Source organism: Micropterus dolomieu, linkage group LG09 (genome assembly GCF_021292245.1).
Source record: "Micropterus dolomieu isolate WLL.071019.BEF.003 ecotype Adirondacks linkage group LG09, ASM2129224v1, whole genome shotgun sequence".
Lineage (NCBI taxonomy): Eukaryota > Metazoa > Chordata > Actinopteri > Centrarchiformes > Centrarchidae > Micropterus > Micropterus dolomieu.
Window position 1 is genome coordinate 1,291,736 of NC_060158.1, and position 17,974 is coordinate 1,309,709.

Genomic DNA, 17,974 nt, shown 5'->3' on the forward strand with positions numbered 1-17,974 from the left:
AGAAGGACCCCGTCACTCTGCCATGTCCTCACTCTGTGGAGGGTAAAGTGATGTGGAGCAGAGAGAGAAACGGACGCAGGGTCGACATACTTCTAATTGACGGTGACCGGGACATAAGACTCCTTCATAAACCGTATAAAGGATACAGCTCGTTGGCAGATAAATCTCTGCACATTGTCAGAGCTGGTGTCTCAGACTCTGGAAGATACTTCTGTAATAATGAAGCGGCTGCAGAGCTGACGGTGATCCCATCATTTTTCTGCTTTGAGTACTTTTACTTTTAATATTTTAAGAATATTTGATTATACTCAATGCAGAACTTTCACTTGTATTGAGTATTTTCCAGTGTACTATTAGTACTTTTGCTCAGTTAAGTCAAGGATCTGAATACTTCCTCACTGATCCAAGAAAGAGAGTTTTCTCTGTACCAAGATAACATTTTGATTATGAACTTGTCCTCCAGTTACTCCTCCATCACCTCCTCCACTTACCTGTTTCTTCATCTGCTGATTGCAATGTTGGAACCTGCAGAACAAGTCAACCACGTTTAAAATGAAAATGGTTCTGTGTCTGTAAATTCTGTGTATAATGGGAAATACTAAACACAGCATAAACAACATTTTACATTGCTTTTTTACATTTTTTTTATTTAAATAAAGGTGTTTTCTTTTTTTAATGAAGAACAGCTAAATCCTTTTGGTGATTTGTACATGAATAATTTGTTAAAAATTTCATCATGGCCACTGTCAAATAGACAGAAACTAAATAATAGTACATAATAATTTGGTATTACAGGAATTGCTGTATATGGCCATTACATGCATAGCAAAAGGTTAATAAAAATATTTAATATTAAAATTGATGAAAATCAAATGGAAGTTGTGTTGAAAAAGATAGATAGAGAATATATTATATTATTTTTATTGTATCGTTTAAGTTTTGGCAATGTTGCTCTCTTGAGAGAGAGAGAATGAATAAGGAACAACTTACTCTGAGCTTCTTATCTATTTTGGCCACATGGGGGCGGTGGAAACAATCTTTAAGCACAAGTGAACATGTTATCACCTTTCAAGTTGCAATGTGGGTGCATTTGATGGCATATAACGATCAACTTTTTTATCTTTCATTTATTAATGGGTTGGCCTATATCATAATGTATTATCTTGAACATTCTTTATTGTTAAACGTGTGTTGAATGTAAATTCCTCTCAGGGATTTCACAATTCAATGTGAATTTATCTGAGAATATTCTTAAATAAGGAAATCTCTTCAGTGATTGGTCCTTGCCTACATCGTCATCCAAAATCCTGTTTGCAGCACAGCAAAGTGTAGTAAATCAGCACTAAGACTGACACTTAAGATTTAGTCCTACACTTCACTCAAATTAGGACTATGATGCTTGATAACTAACATTTAAGCACAACTGTGAGCCAAGAATTTTTTTACTTAAGTCAGTTCTTAGCAGTGTTCTTATGAGTAATTCTGAAAAGCTTCAAAAATACCGGCCCTGGTCTGCTTTCCTTTCTTGCTTCTTCTTTTTGGTCTGCTGTTTGCTGCTGAGCAGGTACGTGGGTGATAAAAATATGCTCTCTGGTGAGTCTCTGTTGTTGTCAATGAATGTATTTTATTATAGGACTGGTACCAGGAAGCAGACACCACTTTTATTACTATCAAAATAACAAAGTCAGAGGAATGAGTGCAGCCTACATTTATGCTAGAGACTTCGTTGTTATATTGCACGATGTCAACACGTGACATCTACTCTCCACCCCAACCTGTACGTCACACCAGTGGTTTCAGTGATGCCCACATCCTTCCCTCTGTCCATTTTGCTGCACCATTTCTAAGTAAAGTCATTTAATATCTGCTCTGTGTTCTAAGTGTGGTTATTTCATTCTGATAATATTCCACTGTGCCACTTTGTTTCCTGCGTAAAGTTACGTTTGCTGCTGGCGATGACAGTGAGTGCAAACACCAAAGAAGTGACCTTTAAATCAGAGAAAACTTCAGCATAAGAGAACAGGGATTCTGAATAATCTCACCAGCTTCCGTTCAGGTGGTAAATAAAACAATACAATTTCACGGCAGGCCATCCCACAACTGCCACCATATGTGACAGAGGGGCAAGAGCAGGGTACCAAACATGCAACTTGACTGCAACGCCAAAGAGCCAGGCTCCTTGGTATGGCAGTCACAGTGCACATAATAATAGAACGAATAATAATTGTAGCAGCGTAACTGAGGGATGGTTCAAGACTCAACTGAGCCAGCCCTAACTATAAGCTTTATCAAAGAGGAAAGTGTAACGCCTACTCTTAAATGTGGAGATGGTGTCTGCCTCCAGGAGAGGAGCTTGATAGCTGAAGGCTCTGGCTCCCATTCTACTTTTGGAGACTCTAAAAACCACAAGTAACCCTGCATTCTGGGAACACAGTCCTCTGGTGGGGTAGTAAGGTACTATGAGGTCTTTAAGATAAGATGGTGCCTGACCATTGAGAAGTTTGTAGGTGAGCAAAAGGATTTTAAATTCTATTCTGGATTTTATAGGAAGCCAATACAGAAAAGCTAAAATTTACTAATTTAACTGACGCTTTTATCCAAAGCGCCTTATAATTGTTATGTGTGCCAGAGGTCACACGCCTCTGGGGCAACTAGAGATTATGTGTCTTGCTCAGGGACACATTGGTGGATGTGTCACAGTGGGAACTGAACCCAGGTCTTCCACACCACAGGCATGTGTTTTATCCAATGCGCATCCTGTAGGCGCACTTGAAGTTTAGCTAACTGATTAGTGTTATCTGGCTTATTCGATAGATATAATTGAGTATCATCTGCATAAGAGTGAAAATTTAAGGATAGTTGCCTGTTAAAAGGAATAATATATAAGGTGAACAGGATTGGTCCCAGCACAGGTGAGAGACTAGAACTCAAAGAGGAACACAGAAATATAAGAGGAAGTAAGGCAGAGTGAAGCAACTATTTAAAGTAATCATTAGTAACATTTTGGGAAAAGCACTGTTTTTGACGAGTTAGATAGAAAAATGGATACCACTTTCATGTCTGTACTGTAAATATTACATAATCGGCCAGCAGCCTGTTAGCCTAGCTTAGCATAAATACCTGTCACATAATTTTAGAGGTGGAACAATTGTATACAAAGTCAATAGTAAGGCAAATTAGCGTGGGAATTTGCAAACTGACACACGGTTAGCACATTGGGTGCAGTGACTTACTAGAGGTTTGTTGTTGCCGTGAGGTTGCTAGGCAAATGTAGAAATAGTTCAGCACATAACTTCCTGTGTCACTACAATATGTGATTTCACATGTTTTGTACAGCTTATACAGACAAGACCTACAGATTAGTTTGATTTTAACAGATTGCTGCGGTAATGTAGCCAATGGAAAGTGTTTCAGTGCAACTGTTGCCAAACTGCCGCAACATTTTGAGACAGGATGTGCCTGAGTGTGGTGTGGGAGTTAAAGGATATATCTGATCTGACATATCTGCATTAAAAAAACAAAGTTTAAACAAGCCAAAAGCATGACTATAAAATGATATAACTCTCTAGAATATTCAATTGTGTATACATGCATTGATGCATAAGTTCTATTATAGTGCAAGTGTTTAAAAAGTAATCTGAGAGAATAAAGTCTCATTACAGTGAAACTGCACATTTTCGAGTGGCCTTTTATTATGGCCAGTCTGAGGCACATCTGTGCAATCCCCATGCTTTCTGATCAGCATCTTGGTATGCCACACCTGTGAGGTAGATGGATTATCTCGGCAAAGGAGAAGTGCTCACTAACACAGATTTGTGAACAATATTTGAGAGAAATAGGCCTTTTGTGTACATAGAGAAATTCTAGATATTTGAGTTCAGCTCATGATGAATGGGGGCAAAAACAACAGTGTTGCATTTATAATTTTGTTAAGTGTATTATGCAGATGATAATTTAGTATCATCTGCATAATAACGGAGGTTTATGTAGTGTTTCCTGATAATATTGCCTAAAGGAAGCATGATGAGAATAGGATTGGTCCAAGAACAGATCCATGGGGAACCTTGTGACTAACTTTGGTCATTTATTCATTCATCGTTCATATAACTGAGATCAATCTGATAAAAAGGACTCAAACCAGCTTAGAGCTGCTCCTTTAATGACATTTGTAAATTTCATCAGTGCTGTTTCAGTGCTTTGATTCACTCTAAATCCTGATCTTCATATAATCTATTGTTATGTAGAAAGTGCGCTAACAAAGCTCTTAGAGAGAAAGGGAAGGTTAGTTAAAAAGAGGCTTAATAGCCTGTTAATAAATACTGATCATATATAGTGAAGAAGTACTAAGTAAGGGTTAATATTTCCAGTGGCAGCACAGCTCCCTCTACAATACATATACTTATATTTTTATATTGAACATTTTCAAATTTTTGTACTATTTTATTTTGTAAATATGACAAACAATACTGACAGCGGACACCCGTGAATAAGATTTACACCAACAATGTACAGGGCAACCACCAAACATCAAAGCACGGGGTCTACTCATGTGAGAAGCTCACACAGTATCGGGATCGACCTGTTTCATGTCTGAAGTAGATCCCGGTGGAGTTAAGAATAATAAGGGGAGGATGTCGTGCAGGCACGATGGTGAGGAACGAGAAGATGGAGAGGCGGTGGAGATGCAAGCCCCGTCTTCCCTTGGTTGTCATGGGAAACATAAACTCACTGACAAACAGGATTAGTGAACACTCTGCCCTGGTCAGTGAACAGCACAAGTATCAGGAGTGCAGCTTGTCATGCCTTACAGACATGTGGATGAATAGGAAAAAAAGCAGACTGCTCAGTTCAACCAGCCAGCTTCTCGTCCCTCTTTAAGGAGACCTGGTGAGGGTTAGCCTAGGGGTTATAGCTGGGAAAATAAGGATAGACGGGCAGTGCGTGCAGGGGGGTTTGAGCGGGCTGGTGGAAGGAGGTAGAATATGTTTACTGTCTTTTTTCAGTCCTCCCATCAAGTTAAACATTAAAACATTTAACTCCTCTTTCTGTCCTCCTTTCTTTTGTGTCTCGCTCACTTACTCTGCGCCCTCATGTCTCCGCCCCTCCACTTTCACTGTCTGATCCCGCCATCCTGATTCTCCCTGTGTGTTCCTTCCTCTCCCTCCAGCCTCTGTGACCTGCAGACCAGCGATTGTTAAAGCATTCACTGACATGCTTTATGTAAGAAGTGGTAGAGTGTCACAGGGATTTGGCCCACACACACACACACACACACACACACACACACAAACACACACACACACTTTTGCCTTTGAACTTTGTCGGCACTGCTGGACCTCCTATGACCCCCTTCCTAGCTTCACTAGAAAGATTCCAGCACAGGTTAGGGTGCTAAATTTGAAATCTGACTTTTTATCTCTGCTATTTTGATCAAATTGTTGCATTTTTAAGCAAAACCTTTTATAGCTTGAAAATGCCTGTATGAATTGCTTACTTTTAAATCTGAAAAATTCTTTATAATTCGCTTAATTAAAACATAAGCAGTGATAATAATGGGGTATTACTAATTGGAGCTTTAACTCCTTCAACGCGGTCGGTTTTCTAAGCAGTCAGGTCCAGTTTCTCTCTACACACAGTGTTATTTGTCTCAGGGGCTCCATTTTACTTCATATGCGCCGTTGATTGGATTACTATCCCTTTTTTCCATCAGCCAGTCTTTGCCTCTCTAAATTATCCCCCTCTCCTGCTATTTCTCCAGCCCGAGCAGCAATTGCAGTTGACTGAAAGCAGTTGAGTCCATGCAGCGCGGCGGGGGTGTTAATGAATTCCTGCAGACTGCTAAATGAGTGCTGCTGCTTCGTAGTTTGACATTTCAGAGCTTCTGGTGGAGTTTTGAATTGCTGCCTCTGCAAATGTCACTCGCTGACTCTCTGGAATGGCTGACCACCAGCACCCTCACGGACCTAATGCCTGTGCCTTCTGGAGTGCAGCTTGTCATGCCTGTCGCATTAAAGTTGCATGTCAAGAAGACATTTCAGAGACTAGTTCTGCAGCACGTCGGGCCCCCGGTTTGTGACTGCCTTGACTCTCTGCAATTTGCGTACCAGGCTGACACTGGGGTGGATAATGCCTTCATCTACCTGCTTCACAGAGCGTACACCCACCAAGGGAAGGCGCACAGAACTGAAGGTCATGTTCTTTGACTTCTCCAGTGCTTTTGACTTGTGGCCTGGTCACTAACAGGCTGCAGTATGTCAGCCTGGAGTGCTGCATGTCAGACGTGGTGACGAGCAACACTGGCCAAGGAACTTTTTTTTTTTTTTCACCTTTTGTTTACCCTCTCTACTTCTGACTTTTGCGTCAACTCGGGAACAGGCCACCTACAGGGTTCCTTGGATGACTCCCCCATGTCGGCTCTGTTACAGATTATAGGGAGGACTATAGACCTAATAGAGAACTTCATTGGTTAGTGCAACAACCACCTCCAGCTCAACACAGGAAAATGCTAGGAGGGTTCAGGGGCATGCCCCCCCCCTCCCCGATGTCTTTTTAAAATAAAGCACTTAAAAGCTCATTTCTAATGACTTTTGAAAACAGAATGTACTTATTAGTGTGGCTGAAAGGGAGTATTTCCAGTGACAGAAGATGGAGAATAGACTACAGAATAGAATAGCTCCCCTTAATAAGACATCAACTCCCCTAAAAGCATGATTTGTGATATTTTGGGATGCTCTAAAATATTGACAGCTTGCATTATTGCCATTAATCTCTATATATCTATTTATGCTTTTTGAAAAATGGTTTTGAAATTTTAGTTCAAAAGCCTGGTTATAGTGTGTGTGGTGGTAGTTTTTTGTGGTTATAGTATTTGTTACCTTACAGTTTTTCTCAGTTGCTTCTCGGATCAGAACTGAAATTCCCATTATCATTTTGTCACTTGTGCACATCAGAAAAGCAATTTCTCATTATTTTGAACAAATTGCAAATGCTTTGACAAATTGATGCAAATAATTATGTACAATTGTCTGCTGTTTCCTTCATAATCAATTTGTAATATTGCTGATCACAATGTATTGTACCGGTTCTCTACTGAGTAGTCTTACCCCTGAAAACATCAAGGCATAAGTTCATTGCATAAGTCACTACATAAAATCAAAGTTACAGAAAATAAAGAAAAACTTCATTGTCATTCAGCTGATGTTGTTTCGCACAGACCATAAACAAAATAAAAATACACAATAGCAAAACAGCCTCAGACCATTCACCCAATACGCCCAATACCAGTAAACAGTAACTATACACGGTGAGCGGTAAATAATGAAAATCACCAGCAGATGTATGTGTGTACACACACACACACACACACACACACACGTATGTAGATTTTTTTGTAAATGTCTCCTGAATTGATGAAAATATATGTTGTGGTGAGAAAATTACCTGCACCTGTTGCAGAGAATCTGACACAGGAACATCAGCCTAAAGGGAAGTTTCCCATGTTTATTTTCTAATTTTTTAAAGAAATTTTACCATTGTGCAATGCAGTGCTGTAAAACATTTGTGTCTTTTTCTTTTCTGTATCACAATGACATGCTCTGTCAACAAATTACAGTACAAACAGTAAAAGCGCAATTGTCAATTCTGTCCAATCTCTTGCAATGTATAACTTACGTACTGGTGAAAGTGATACATGCCGTACAGAAAATGTGCGACCATGTGCATTTTCAATCATTGTCATCCAAAACCTTAGCCACAGTGTACGTCTGTCAATATATATGTGATGTATATAGATAGATGTACACTACATTAGTAGCATACGCGTAGGAGCCATTAAATATTTCAAAATCTATGTTTTGTCCCCCTCACTTTTCGGCGGCGATTTCAGAATAGCCGAGGCGGTTTAGTATGAGCGACTAGTCAATCAGTCACACACACATCAGACATAGGCCAAATAAATGGTTGAAATGCGGACAAAAAAAAATACAGCCTATAGAAAACATGCCACAGAAGGCAAAGCTGGTGCTGAGCAGTTAAGGGAGAAAAAAAAATAAGAATGTGAAGAATGTGTGGATAAAACAGTCCTGTTAGACTTTAGGCATGACGCACAGCTTCCTCTACTTCCAGTACAATGACGAGCTGCTCCCCTGTTACTGTCACAATAATTATAAACGTTATAATAAACGTTGGAAAGGTTATTTAGATGGTTTAGGAATGATCAGATTGTATGGGCTGTGCTAGTGCAAAGCAAGTGGACAGACAGCAATAGGGCAATAGATGAGGGCAATAGCAAATCAAAGCCAAAGTCCACAGAGTCCAAAGCAACAGTTTATGGTATGACTGAAGATGATATGGCTCATTTATTTATTTATTGTATTTAAGGACTCAGCTGAGTTGATTTCTTAACTTTAGGAGAGTTAAACAGGTGTTTTAGTGTTTTAAAGATTAATTTAGTGATGTACTCTACTTGCACAAAATTCTCAAGAATACAGGAATAAAGGCCTCAAAGACACAGAGGCCCTGACAAATGCTTTGACTGGAGAGTGGACTGAAACAGGGACAAACTCCTGGGCCATTTGTTCGCCCCATTCTTGGCCTTAAAAATCTGTTACGTGTCCATAAGCAGTTTAAAAGTAGCCAAAATTGTCGCACAGTGATGAGCATCCTACAGTATTTTAAGAGGAAGAGGACAGAGGTCACGGGAGCAGGAGTAGAAATAACTGAGGAGGATGAGCTTGTAAGTTGAATGGATAGCTACTAGACATATTAAATTCTAACTCACATAGTAAAAAGACTTTGTTAGTCCAATGGCCGGCCATCAGAGTTTACATTGAAGACAGTTCTGTGTTCACAATCATTTGTTGCAGGGAGAGTCAGGGCCAAGTGAGACACAGGAAATATCACAAGTGTAACATTAGGATAACTAAATACATTTGTACTGTGGCTACATTAACTAGCAGGTTATATGCAATAGCATGATTTTTGTGGTACGTAGTCGGTTTTTTTCTAGTTATTTTATTGACATTTTATCTGACTGTGCACCCGAGTCTTCATAATCTCCCCTCTCCAGTCTAATCTCCATCTTCTGTCTCTGCAAATACCCGAACCCACCAAGCCCATCAGCGTCCCCCCCAGCTTCAAAGTCGCTAAGTGCTCAAACAGAAACATTCACAAACAAACATTCACACACATTCATCCGCAATATTTAAGCACAAGTAGACATGTTATCACCTTTCAAGTTGTTAGAAAACTTTAACATTCAGCAGATAAGATAAACATCATCACACCATCAGAGTTGTGTTTGTGTGCAACATTCACTCTCTTTAAGCTCTGGTTTCGGTCTGATTCCCTTTCTCTGTGCTGTTTGCTGCTGAGCAGGTGAAGTGGGTGAGAAAAATATACTCTCTGGTCAGTTTCCATTGTCTTAAATGAATGTGTTTTTATTACGGGAATGGTACCATGAACCAGACTCACACATCATAGCAGCATAGTGTCAGCTTGTTAACCACACAGGCCTAGTTATATCCGCGGTGATTAATCTAAAGGAAACCTGCAGACCAGTAAAGCAAACAACTAGAGCAGAAAATTCTGTGTGGCTCTATCACAAAGCGACACACATGTAGTCATTAATTGTTGTTAATATTTTTTAGGAAGCCCTGTAAAGACACCATTACAGTAGTTGAGACGACTGAAGATAAATGCATGGACAAGTTTTTCCAGGTCCTGCTGAGACATATGTCCTTGGATCCTTGATATATAGCAGCTTTAGATATTCTCCAAAGCGCATGGTCACCGTCAGCCAATCAGCATTATTGTGCTTCACTTTCTGCAACACAATGCTTCTCTATTTTCAGTATTTTCTAATATTAAAATAACAAATTCAGAGAGATGTGCAGCCTGACTTTATGCTGGAGACTTCATTGTTATAGTTCCTTTGCACGATGTCACACTTGACACCTACTCTCCACCCCAACATGCACATCACACCAATAACTTTACTGATGCCCACATCCTTCCCTCTGTCGATTTTGCTGCACCATTTCTGAGTAAAGTCAGGTAGAGTCTGATCTGTGGTCTGAGTGCGGTTATTTCTGTCTGATAATATTCCACTGTGCAACTTTGTTTCCTGCATAAAGTTTATGCTGCTTGCGATGACAGTGAGTGCAAACACCAAAGAAGTGACCTTCAGAGAATTCTGAAATACAAATGTGCTTCAAAGACAGTAGTAATACAACAAAACTATCGAAATGTTCCTGCTTTAAACGATAAAGTAAAACATTCTCAACCTCCAAGTCGTCACATATGGACGCTTGGTGTTTGTTTGACCCATCCAACCATCCAACAACCTCCTTATGATGACTTTGACTTATTTATACTAGGCCTACTACTAGCGTTGAAAAATGACACTATAAGGAAACTCAGTATGTAAAAAAGTGACACCAAGGGGTTTTGAAGCATTAAAATTTGATGACTTGGGAGTGAAACTGGGTGGCATAGAACAGTACCACTTTATCAGTGGGTTGATCAAACCCCCTTTAAAGTCTCGTAATTACACAAATGTGCTTTAATGACAATGATATTTGGCTTTGTTGCACATTTTTTATGCATACTTACAGTATGACAAAGAAGATTGACAAAGTTTTACTGCTCTGATCTGCAGGTGTAAAAATACCAGCAAAGTTTTTCCAGCTAATAACACTTAGTTGCACTTTTCACCAAGAGTCTTCAAGAGTGTGATGTTTGTATGTATGTGGACACTATCTAAACCGCTGCTGTGCAAGTTGTTATCTCAATATAGTCTGAAACTTTGTTTACCCAACATAAGGCTGTTCTTTGTTCGTCAGCAGATCTGCTGTGTTTGACGGTTCAGTTTTTACAGTTTAATTTTGGTCCTTGGATTTATTTATCAATATTTAATATCCACTTATTTCACAAAGTCTTAATCACTTCTCTTTCATGGATTTTCTGTTTAGTTTGAGTTTCTTTATCTGCTCGTTAGAGTCCATCAACATAAGCCTGATATTTTGCTCAAGAATTTATGGAGACCAAACCAGTTCAGTAAAGTTTTTATTTCATAATGAAAAGTTTTCTCATTGTACTTTTCATATAGGGCAGGTCTAGACCATACTCTATGACAAGAGAGATAATGATGATAATATGACTAGAATTGGCATTTCTTTAAGAAAATGCGTGTGAGAGCTGCCAGCTGTTTTTTGAGATTGCTACTGTCGGTGTAATATGCAGCTGGTTCTTTGACAGAATGATTTGATTTTGATTCTGGTTTGCTGTGTTTTGCTGTGTTTGAGTTTGTGTATATAGAGAATGTTATTTTGCATTTTGAAATGTAGAGTTGGTGTTTAAAGAACAAAATGTGGTTTTGGGCAGAAAATGTACCTTTTGGCTAATTGTGTGAGGTAGGTGTGTTGCGAGTGTTAAGAGTTTTGACAAAGTATCTTGAGTTTAGGTAAACGCTTGTTAAGCAATTGAAAAAAACTATCCCACTCAGAAAGCTAAGTTCCTGTTCTGAGCTCAGATAGATTCTGTGGTCGCTGTTTGTCTGTTCAGTCACGTCAGTCTGTGTGAGGATGAGGGCGATTATCTGCAGCTGCCTCTTAGCCTATGTTCTGGGCTGTAATGTTATGGCAAGTAAGGACATTTTATATTAATCAATTCTTTGCAGCACTATCTCTCATCAGTTTTAATAGTGTTTACAGTTTTATCATTTCATAGAGTGAGTGGTGTTTGTAGCAAATGTTCACAGGAAACTGTTCCTGTTTTAAAATCATCATTCATCGGCACATTAAGGAAACATAGTTACGGACAACTGTTGCGATATATAATATGATCATTACATATTCCTTTAAAACTCAAACTAATGTTTTAGTTTCATGCCACACCAGATTGGAAGGAACAGAAGGCAACTCTTTATGTATGTATTATATAAATAATGCAGAAAAACAACTCCATACAAAAATAATAAATATGACCGTAATCTGCAGAAGAACTAAGAGGGCATGTTTAATGCTTCCTTCAAATTAAATTCACATGGTTATATGTATTTTAAACAGTCAAGTAAACAGCATTCAACTGGTTGAATTCATTAGAACACTGTTGCTAAATGATCACAGCCTTTTCACTATTTCAAAATGAGTACACGTTTTTATGACTTTCTGTGGTAAAGTGCAGTTTTGTATCCTGTATAATGCAATACACTTTATGTTCTCTATCTCATACCGAAGGTATCAAGACAACACTCAGAACAACCTTAACACCAACAACTCCAACTACACCGACAAGAAAAACTGCAGCAACAACATCAACACCAACAGAGCATCGTCCAGCAGCAACAACAGCACTATTTGCACCATCTGCAAACACTGATACAGCAAAGAAAAAAGATCCGAACAAAAAACACAGGAAGAAGAAGCATAAAGGTAAGATGAAACAGAACTAAATGTTATATTGTTAAATTTATGAAGGTGATCAATCTGAGAGACAAGAAAACACTTCAAATGTTTAAGTAGTGTAAAGCAGTTATTTAAAGAAGAAGCTGCAGAGATATTCAGTAACAGTCTAGATCACGTTTAACTCAGCGTGCAAATGAAACTTCAGGTCACAGGCTAACATGAGAAGTCGAACACACAACACACTCTGCATTACTATGGTTCAAGTCATGAGAACACTGCTGGTAGACATGAAATGAAAAAGTTGTTCCTTTTTCATACATGGTGAATGATTTTGTAAAATTCTGTATTACACTGTTAAAATATGGCAAGACCTTTTATATTTTATAGATTTACAGTATTTACATTAAACACATCCGCAATGTATTCATGACCAGCTTAATTCATTTCTTCAATTATATTTTGACTTGTAAGAATGAACCACTGTATGCATTTATTAATGTAATTAATTTGAATAATTAATAATAACCAATAATTACATTTTAAATGTGAATACCAGGTACAGAACTTCCATTTAAATGAATGCAAGAATGTACAGTAATTCTGACTAGTTCTAATTTCTAGATATCTCAAACTGGTGTTCTGACTAATTTTAGGATATCTATAAAAGGAGTTATGGAAAATCTGCAAAACATAGTTGTGGAAGCTGTTTTTACATAAAAAGGTTTGATTGATTGGATTTGTGTTTTGATTCGTCATAACTTGGAGATATCTGGAATTCAAATTTCAGATTTCAGACATGTTTCTTTAGATTCTCCAAACAAATCAACGGTTTGTGTAATTGGACATATCGTGAATTAAGGTTTTACAGTTTCTATATACATTGTTGTTATATTTAATGTAAATCCTGTTAAAATGTTAAAAAGGGATTGCCATACTTTATCTTGTATTCCCTGTGCCCCACAAAGAAGGTAAGAAAACAACAACAAAAATAATTACACCATCCTCTGCATCAGAGAGAAACCCAGGTAAGACTACAGTAAAGAAAGAAAGTGGTACCGAGAAAGACAATGGGAAATATTTAACAGATATTAATGTTTGTTAAATCTCCCATACATCAGATTTGACACAAACACAATGCAACAATCAAGTCTAAGCTATAGATACAGAATCTAGTCAATGGAACATATTATGCACATCAACATAATACTGCACTTTATATAATAATACTCTCTTTGTTTGATATTGATTTGTGCTGTAAGACAAACTCAGCTGTGTTTGTAAATGACATATCTGTTCAGTGTTGTGTCTGTAATGTGTTGTACTGCTCCCCCGTGCTGTGTATAACATGCAATAAGTTATTAATTCTTACTTTGTCTTTCATTGGCTCCTAAAGACCAGAAACAACTTCTTTTTTGGGGGATTGGAATAGTTGTCTCCTTCCTCCTGCTCCTCCAACTCATCATCATCTTTTACTTTACTTGGAGACACAGGTTTAAAAACCGAGGTGAGTAAAACTTGTCCTGGAAATATAGTATTAATATATATACATATCCTGTATATACAGTATGTATGTATGTATGTATATACAGTATCTCACAAAAGGTGCCATGTTGAACCTCTAGTGACCAGTATGAGGTTGTGAGAGCGATAACACCAATTTAACACACCTGGGAGCAGGTTACACTAACAATTCGAACATTTTCACTTAGTGGTGTCCTCACTTTTGTTGCCAGCGGTTTAGACACATACATATACACAGATGTGTTATTTTGAAGGGACAGCAAATTTACACTGTACAAGCTGTGCACTCACTACTTTACATTGTGGGAAAGCGTCATTTCTTAATAATTAAACATATGTACATAAGATATATATTTTGTCTTACACAATACAATATGTAAATGTCCATGTGCAATAACTTGCTGATGTACCCACAGGGCTAGTTGGTGAACTGATAGTGCTGAGCTAACCACTAACACACTAACCTGCTAGTCACATAAGCTTTTGATGCTTTTTTGATTTTTTCTTTGCTGTCCGGCCCACTCCCCCTGGCATTTTCATCACCATTGTGCATTTAATTCAATAAAGATTAAGGGAAGATGGAAAATAAAGATCTAGGCTTGTTAGCTAAGTTCAGTTGCTAATGGGACAATAAGTTCTCACAGTTTATTCCAAAGATGGATTTGTGCCATCGACTCATGTCCCCTACTTTGTGTGAACCACCATCTCTGAGCAGTTCATACTCTAACAGAGGAGGTTCAATAGAAGTAGATGGTGACACAAAGTTAATAGCCTAAGCTTCGATAGCTTCCTTTATTTTGGACTCTATGACCTTTCTTTAAAGGTCAGCACTGTAAAGATTGCAATTGTTCAACGTCATAACTGTATTCCTATTGAATCAAGCAAATTAGACGTGAAACTTTTCGATGCTGGTGAGACCAGCATATATTATATATTTTCTAGGACAAACTTAAAATTACTTAACTTGTAGTACGTTTGACTTTACCCAAGGTACTGTATATTTAATGTTAATTTATTTTTTTTAAATCAATTTGAAATATATTTTATTTGTCGTCTCTTTTACAAAAATCCTTTCTGCTTTGTTTTTAATGCAAGTACAGGGCTCTCAAGTCTCACGCATTCACCATGAGACGCATTTCAACCAGCTCACACGCTCACACGGCACATCTTTTATTTCTCACGCTGAGAAGAAAGGGATAATGCCCATCAAGTTGTCCTACTATAAAAGCTGCAATTAATGGATGAATAGAAGGCATACGGAGTGAAGTTTTCCATTATTGATAGAATAATATTATAAATTATTATTGATGCAGCCAGACCAAAACATTACATTACATTTATCTGACGCTTTTATCCAAAGCGACTTACAATTGCTATTTATGTCAGAGGTTGCACGCCTCTGGAGCAACTAGGGGTTAAGGGTCTTGCTCAGGGACACATTGGCGGATGGTTTACAGTGGGAATTGAACGCTGGTCTCCCACATCATAGACAAGCATCTTATCTACAAGCCATCACCACCCAAAACTCCCCAACTGCTTTGCAACCAGAAGTTTTGGCTTAGCCTCAGCCACCTGAAACTAAGAAAGAGATGACGGAGATAATAGCTGTATATAGGCCTACATTGAGCACTGCTGTTCCATTGCTTTTTTTATTTTTCAAAACATTAGTACTTTTGAAATACACGTATATAGTCTTTTATCAGATTTACCAATTGTTTCTATTTGTGTAGGTCATTTGTGAACAATGGGTAAAATTTAACTGTCGACGCTGAAAGTTGTGTAGTCTAGATTGAGGCTAAATATGTAAATGATTACCTGGCCCAATGTGATCAGCAGCATCCTGTTTGTCATCAGACTTTAAAGCAGATAATCAGTGATTACTCAGTGGTTTACGAATATTGTGACGTTCTTTTCGCAGAAAGTGAAAGAATGCAGCCTGTCTATGATGACATACAGGGAGGAGTAGTGTTTCAGCCTGCAAGAGGTGAGAAAAAAGAAGTGTAACATTTTAAATAAACTTCCCTTTTCCCTTATGACTGAGAATGATGTCATTGCATTCATGTGCAGTGAGTATTGTAACATTTAGCACTCTTCTGATGACGTGAATCCAAAATCTTCTTCATGATAAACACAGTTTTTAACCTGTTTCTAAAAGTGCAACTTCAGTCATATATCTGACTTTATATGACTTGCAGCAAAAATGTATCTTTTTATTATAAGGTGTGTGACTGTTATTTTGCACTTTCAACTTCATACACAAAGATGCTTTTATATTTATTCTCTGTCTTACAAAACAACCAAGAAAATCTAACTGAACATTAAACATGGCCCTAATATGCCGTCTCACGTATCTCATCATTACAAAGAAAACAAGAAAATTACCTCATGACTGCAGGATATATCCGATTCAACTTAGTTTTATTGTAAGTGTTGCATACAGATCCCGTAACTAGTTATGTTTACTACATAATGTGATGTTCTTGAATGTAGTGCTCTTCCGCACATTGTCTTTTCTGGATGACATTTTCCCAAGTGCAAATGAAATATAGCGTTGTTAAAACAAACCAGACTTCAACCAGGGATCTTCTACTACTTTCTTGTCTCACTTTATAAACTGGATTAATCCTTCATTGATATTTAAAGTTTTCTAAAGCAAGCTCTAAAATTGTAATTGGGTATCAACGCCTGTGGTGTAACAGTAGCCTGACAAGTGGCTTTAATTTGGTTCTGGTTATTAATGCTTGTTGGTAAATGTTTTAATAGATGAATCAGATCCAAATGATCCCACATATTGCACCATCCCTGATCTTCCACCAGGGGGAAGGAGGTATGGTAAGTATGAGCTCTCAACAACATTTAAACTCACACATTTTAATTTAAATCAATAATTCTGGTCATGTATTTATGGTTAAATACAGATTACATTCAATATGTTTAATTCTTCCTTACAGAGACATTGCGTCCAAATGAGTCCCCATATTCCTTGATCGGCAGCACTTTCCTCAGAGGAAATAATGAAGGTAACTTTAACCATTAGTTCCTCTTTTCGGCTTGTGTGGTATTAAATTTGAACTCTGTCAATACTGTAGGTTTACTGGGTCAAAGAACCATTATACCATGTGAACCGTAAAAAGGCACACTGCATTTTAATTTCTGAATAAAACAAAATAAAAGGGGAGCAACTTAAGAGATTCAAAAACCTCTACTATAAAAAATATTGAATGAGAAGTAGAGGGTAGAAATTTTCACCAAGATTAAACTGACAAAAAATCTGTTGACTGTAATTTATTCTCTGGATCTGCAGGTTCGATGCAGCTCAGTGACAACACGTATTTCTTACTGGAGAAACCGAAAGAACCTGAAAACAACAACGACCAATCTATCGTTTGACCTGTACTTCTACTTCTGCCTTTGTTGTTAATCAGTGCAATTAATCGGTGAGGACAAAAACAAGAGCAGTATAGAAATCTAATCAATTTAATACACTCTGACATCAATCAGCCATTGAGTGCAAAGACGGAAAATGACAAATGTTTTCATCAGCCTCCATTATAATCATAAAAGATAAAGATAGATAAATAAATTTGGAAATGAATAAAATGTGAATACAAATAAATGTGAAAATAAATATATATTTAAATAAATGAACAGATATGATTAAATACTGTATATTGCTATTTATTTATTTATTGCAAAACTTTTGTTTGTACATTTCTTTTTAACTGTTATCACTAACATATATTCCTTGATTTATTTATTTCCTGTGTCACTCCTATATGGTATACAGGTGCTGGTCATATAATTAGAATATCATCAAAAAGCTGATTTATTTCAGTAATTCCATTCAAAAAGTGAAACCTGTATAATGTATACATTCATTCCACACAGACTGATATATTTCAAGTGTTCATTCCTTTTAATTTTGATGATTATAACTGACAACTAATGAAAACCCCAAAATCAGTATCTCAGAAAATTTGAATATTGTGAAAAGGTTCAATATTGAAGACACCTAGTGCCACACTCTAATCAGCTAATTAACTCAAAAC

The 17,974-nt window shown here is 37.5% G+C and overlaps 1 protein-coding gene across 1 annotated transcript in view; it reads left to right on the top strand.

The window, feature by feature from the left end:
* The window catches only part of LOC123976700, an 18,605-nt gene extending 1,148 nt beyond the window's left edge, over positions 1 to 17,457 (top strand). The window contains exons 4-9 of the mRNA XM_046059049.1: positions 12,237 to 12,431; positions 13,798 to 13,908; positions 15,844 to 15,909; positions 16,689 to 16,757; positions 16,877 to 16,945; positions 17,230 to 17,457. Of these exons, the coding sequence (XP_045915005.1) occupies positions 12,237 to 12,431; positions 13,798 to 13,908; positions 15,844 to 15,909; positions 16,689 to 16,757; positions 16,877 to 16,945; positions 17,230 to 17,315 (596 nt within the window). The 3' untranslated portion in view covers positions 17,316 to 17,457. The remainder of the gene's footprint in view (positions 1 to 12,236; positions 12,432 to 13,797; positions 13,909 to 15,843; positions 15,910 to 16,688; positions 16,758 to 16,876; positions 16,946 to 17,229) is intronic.
* Positions 17,458 to 17,974: the final 517 nt, after the last annotated feature.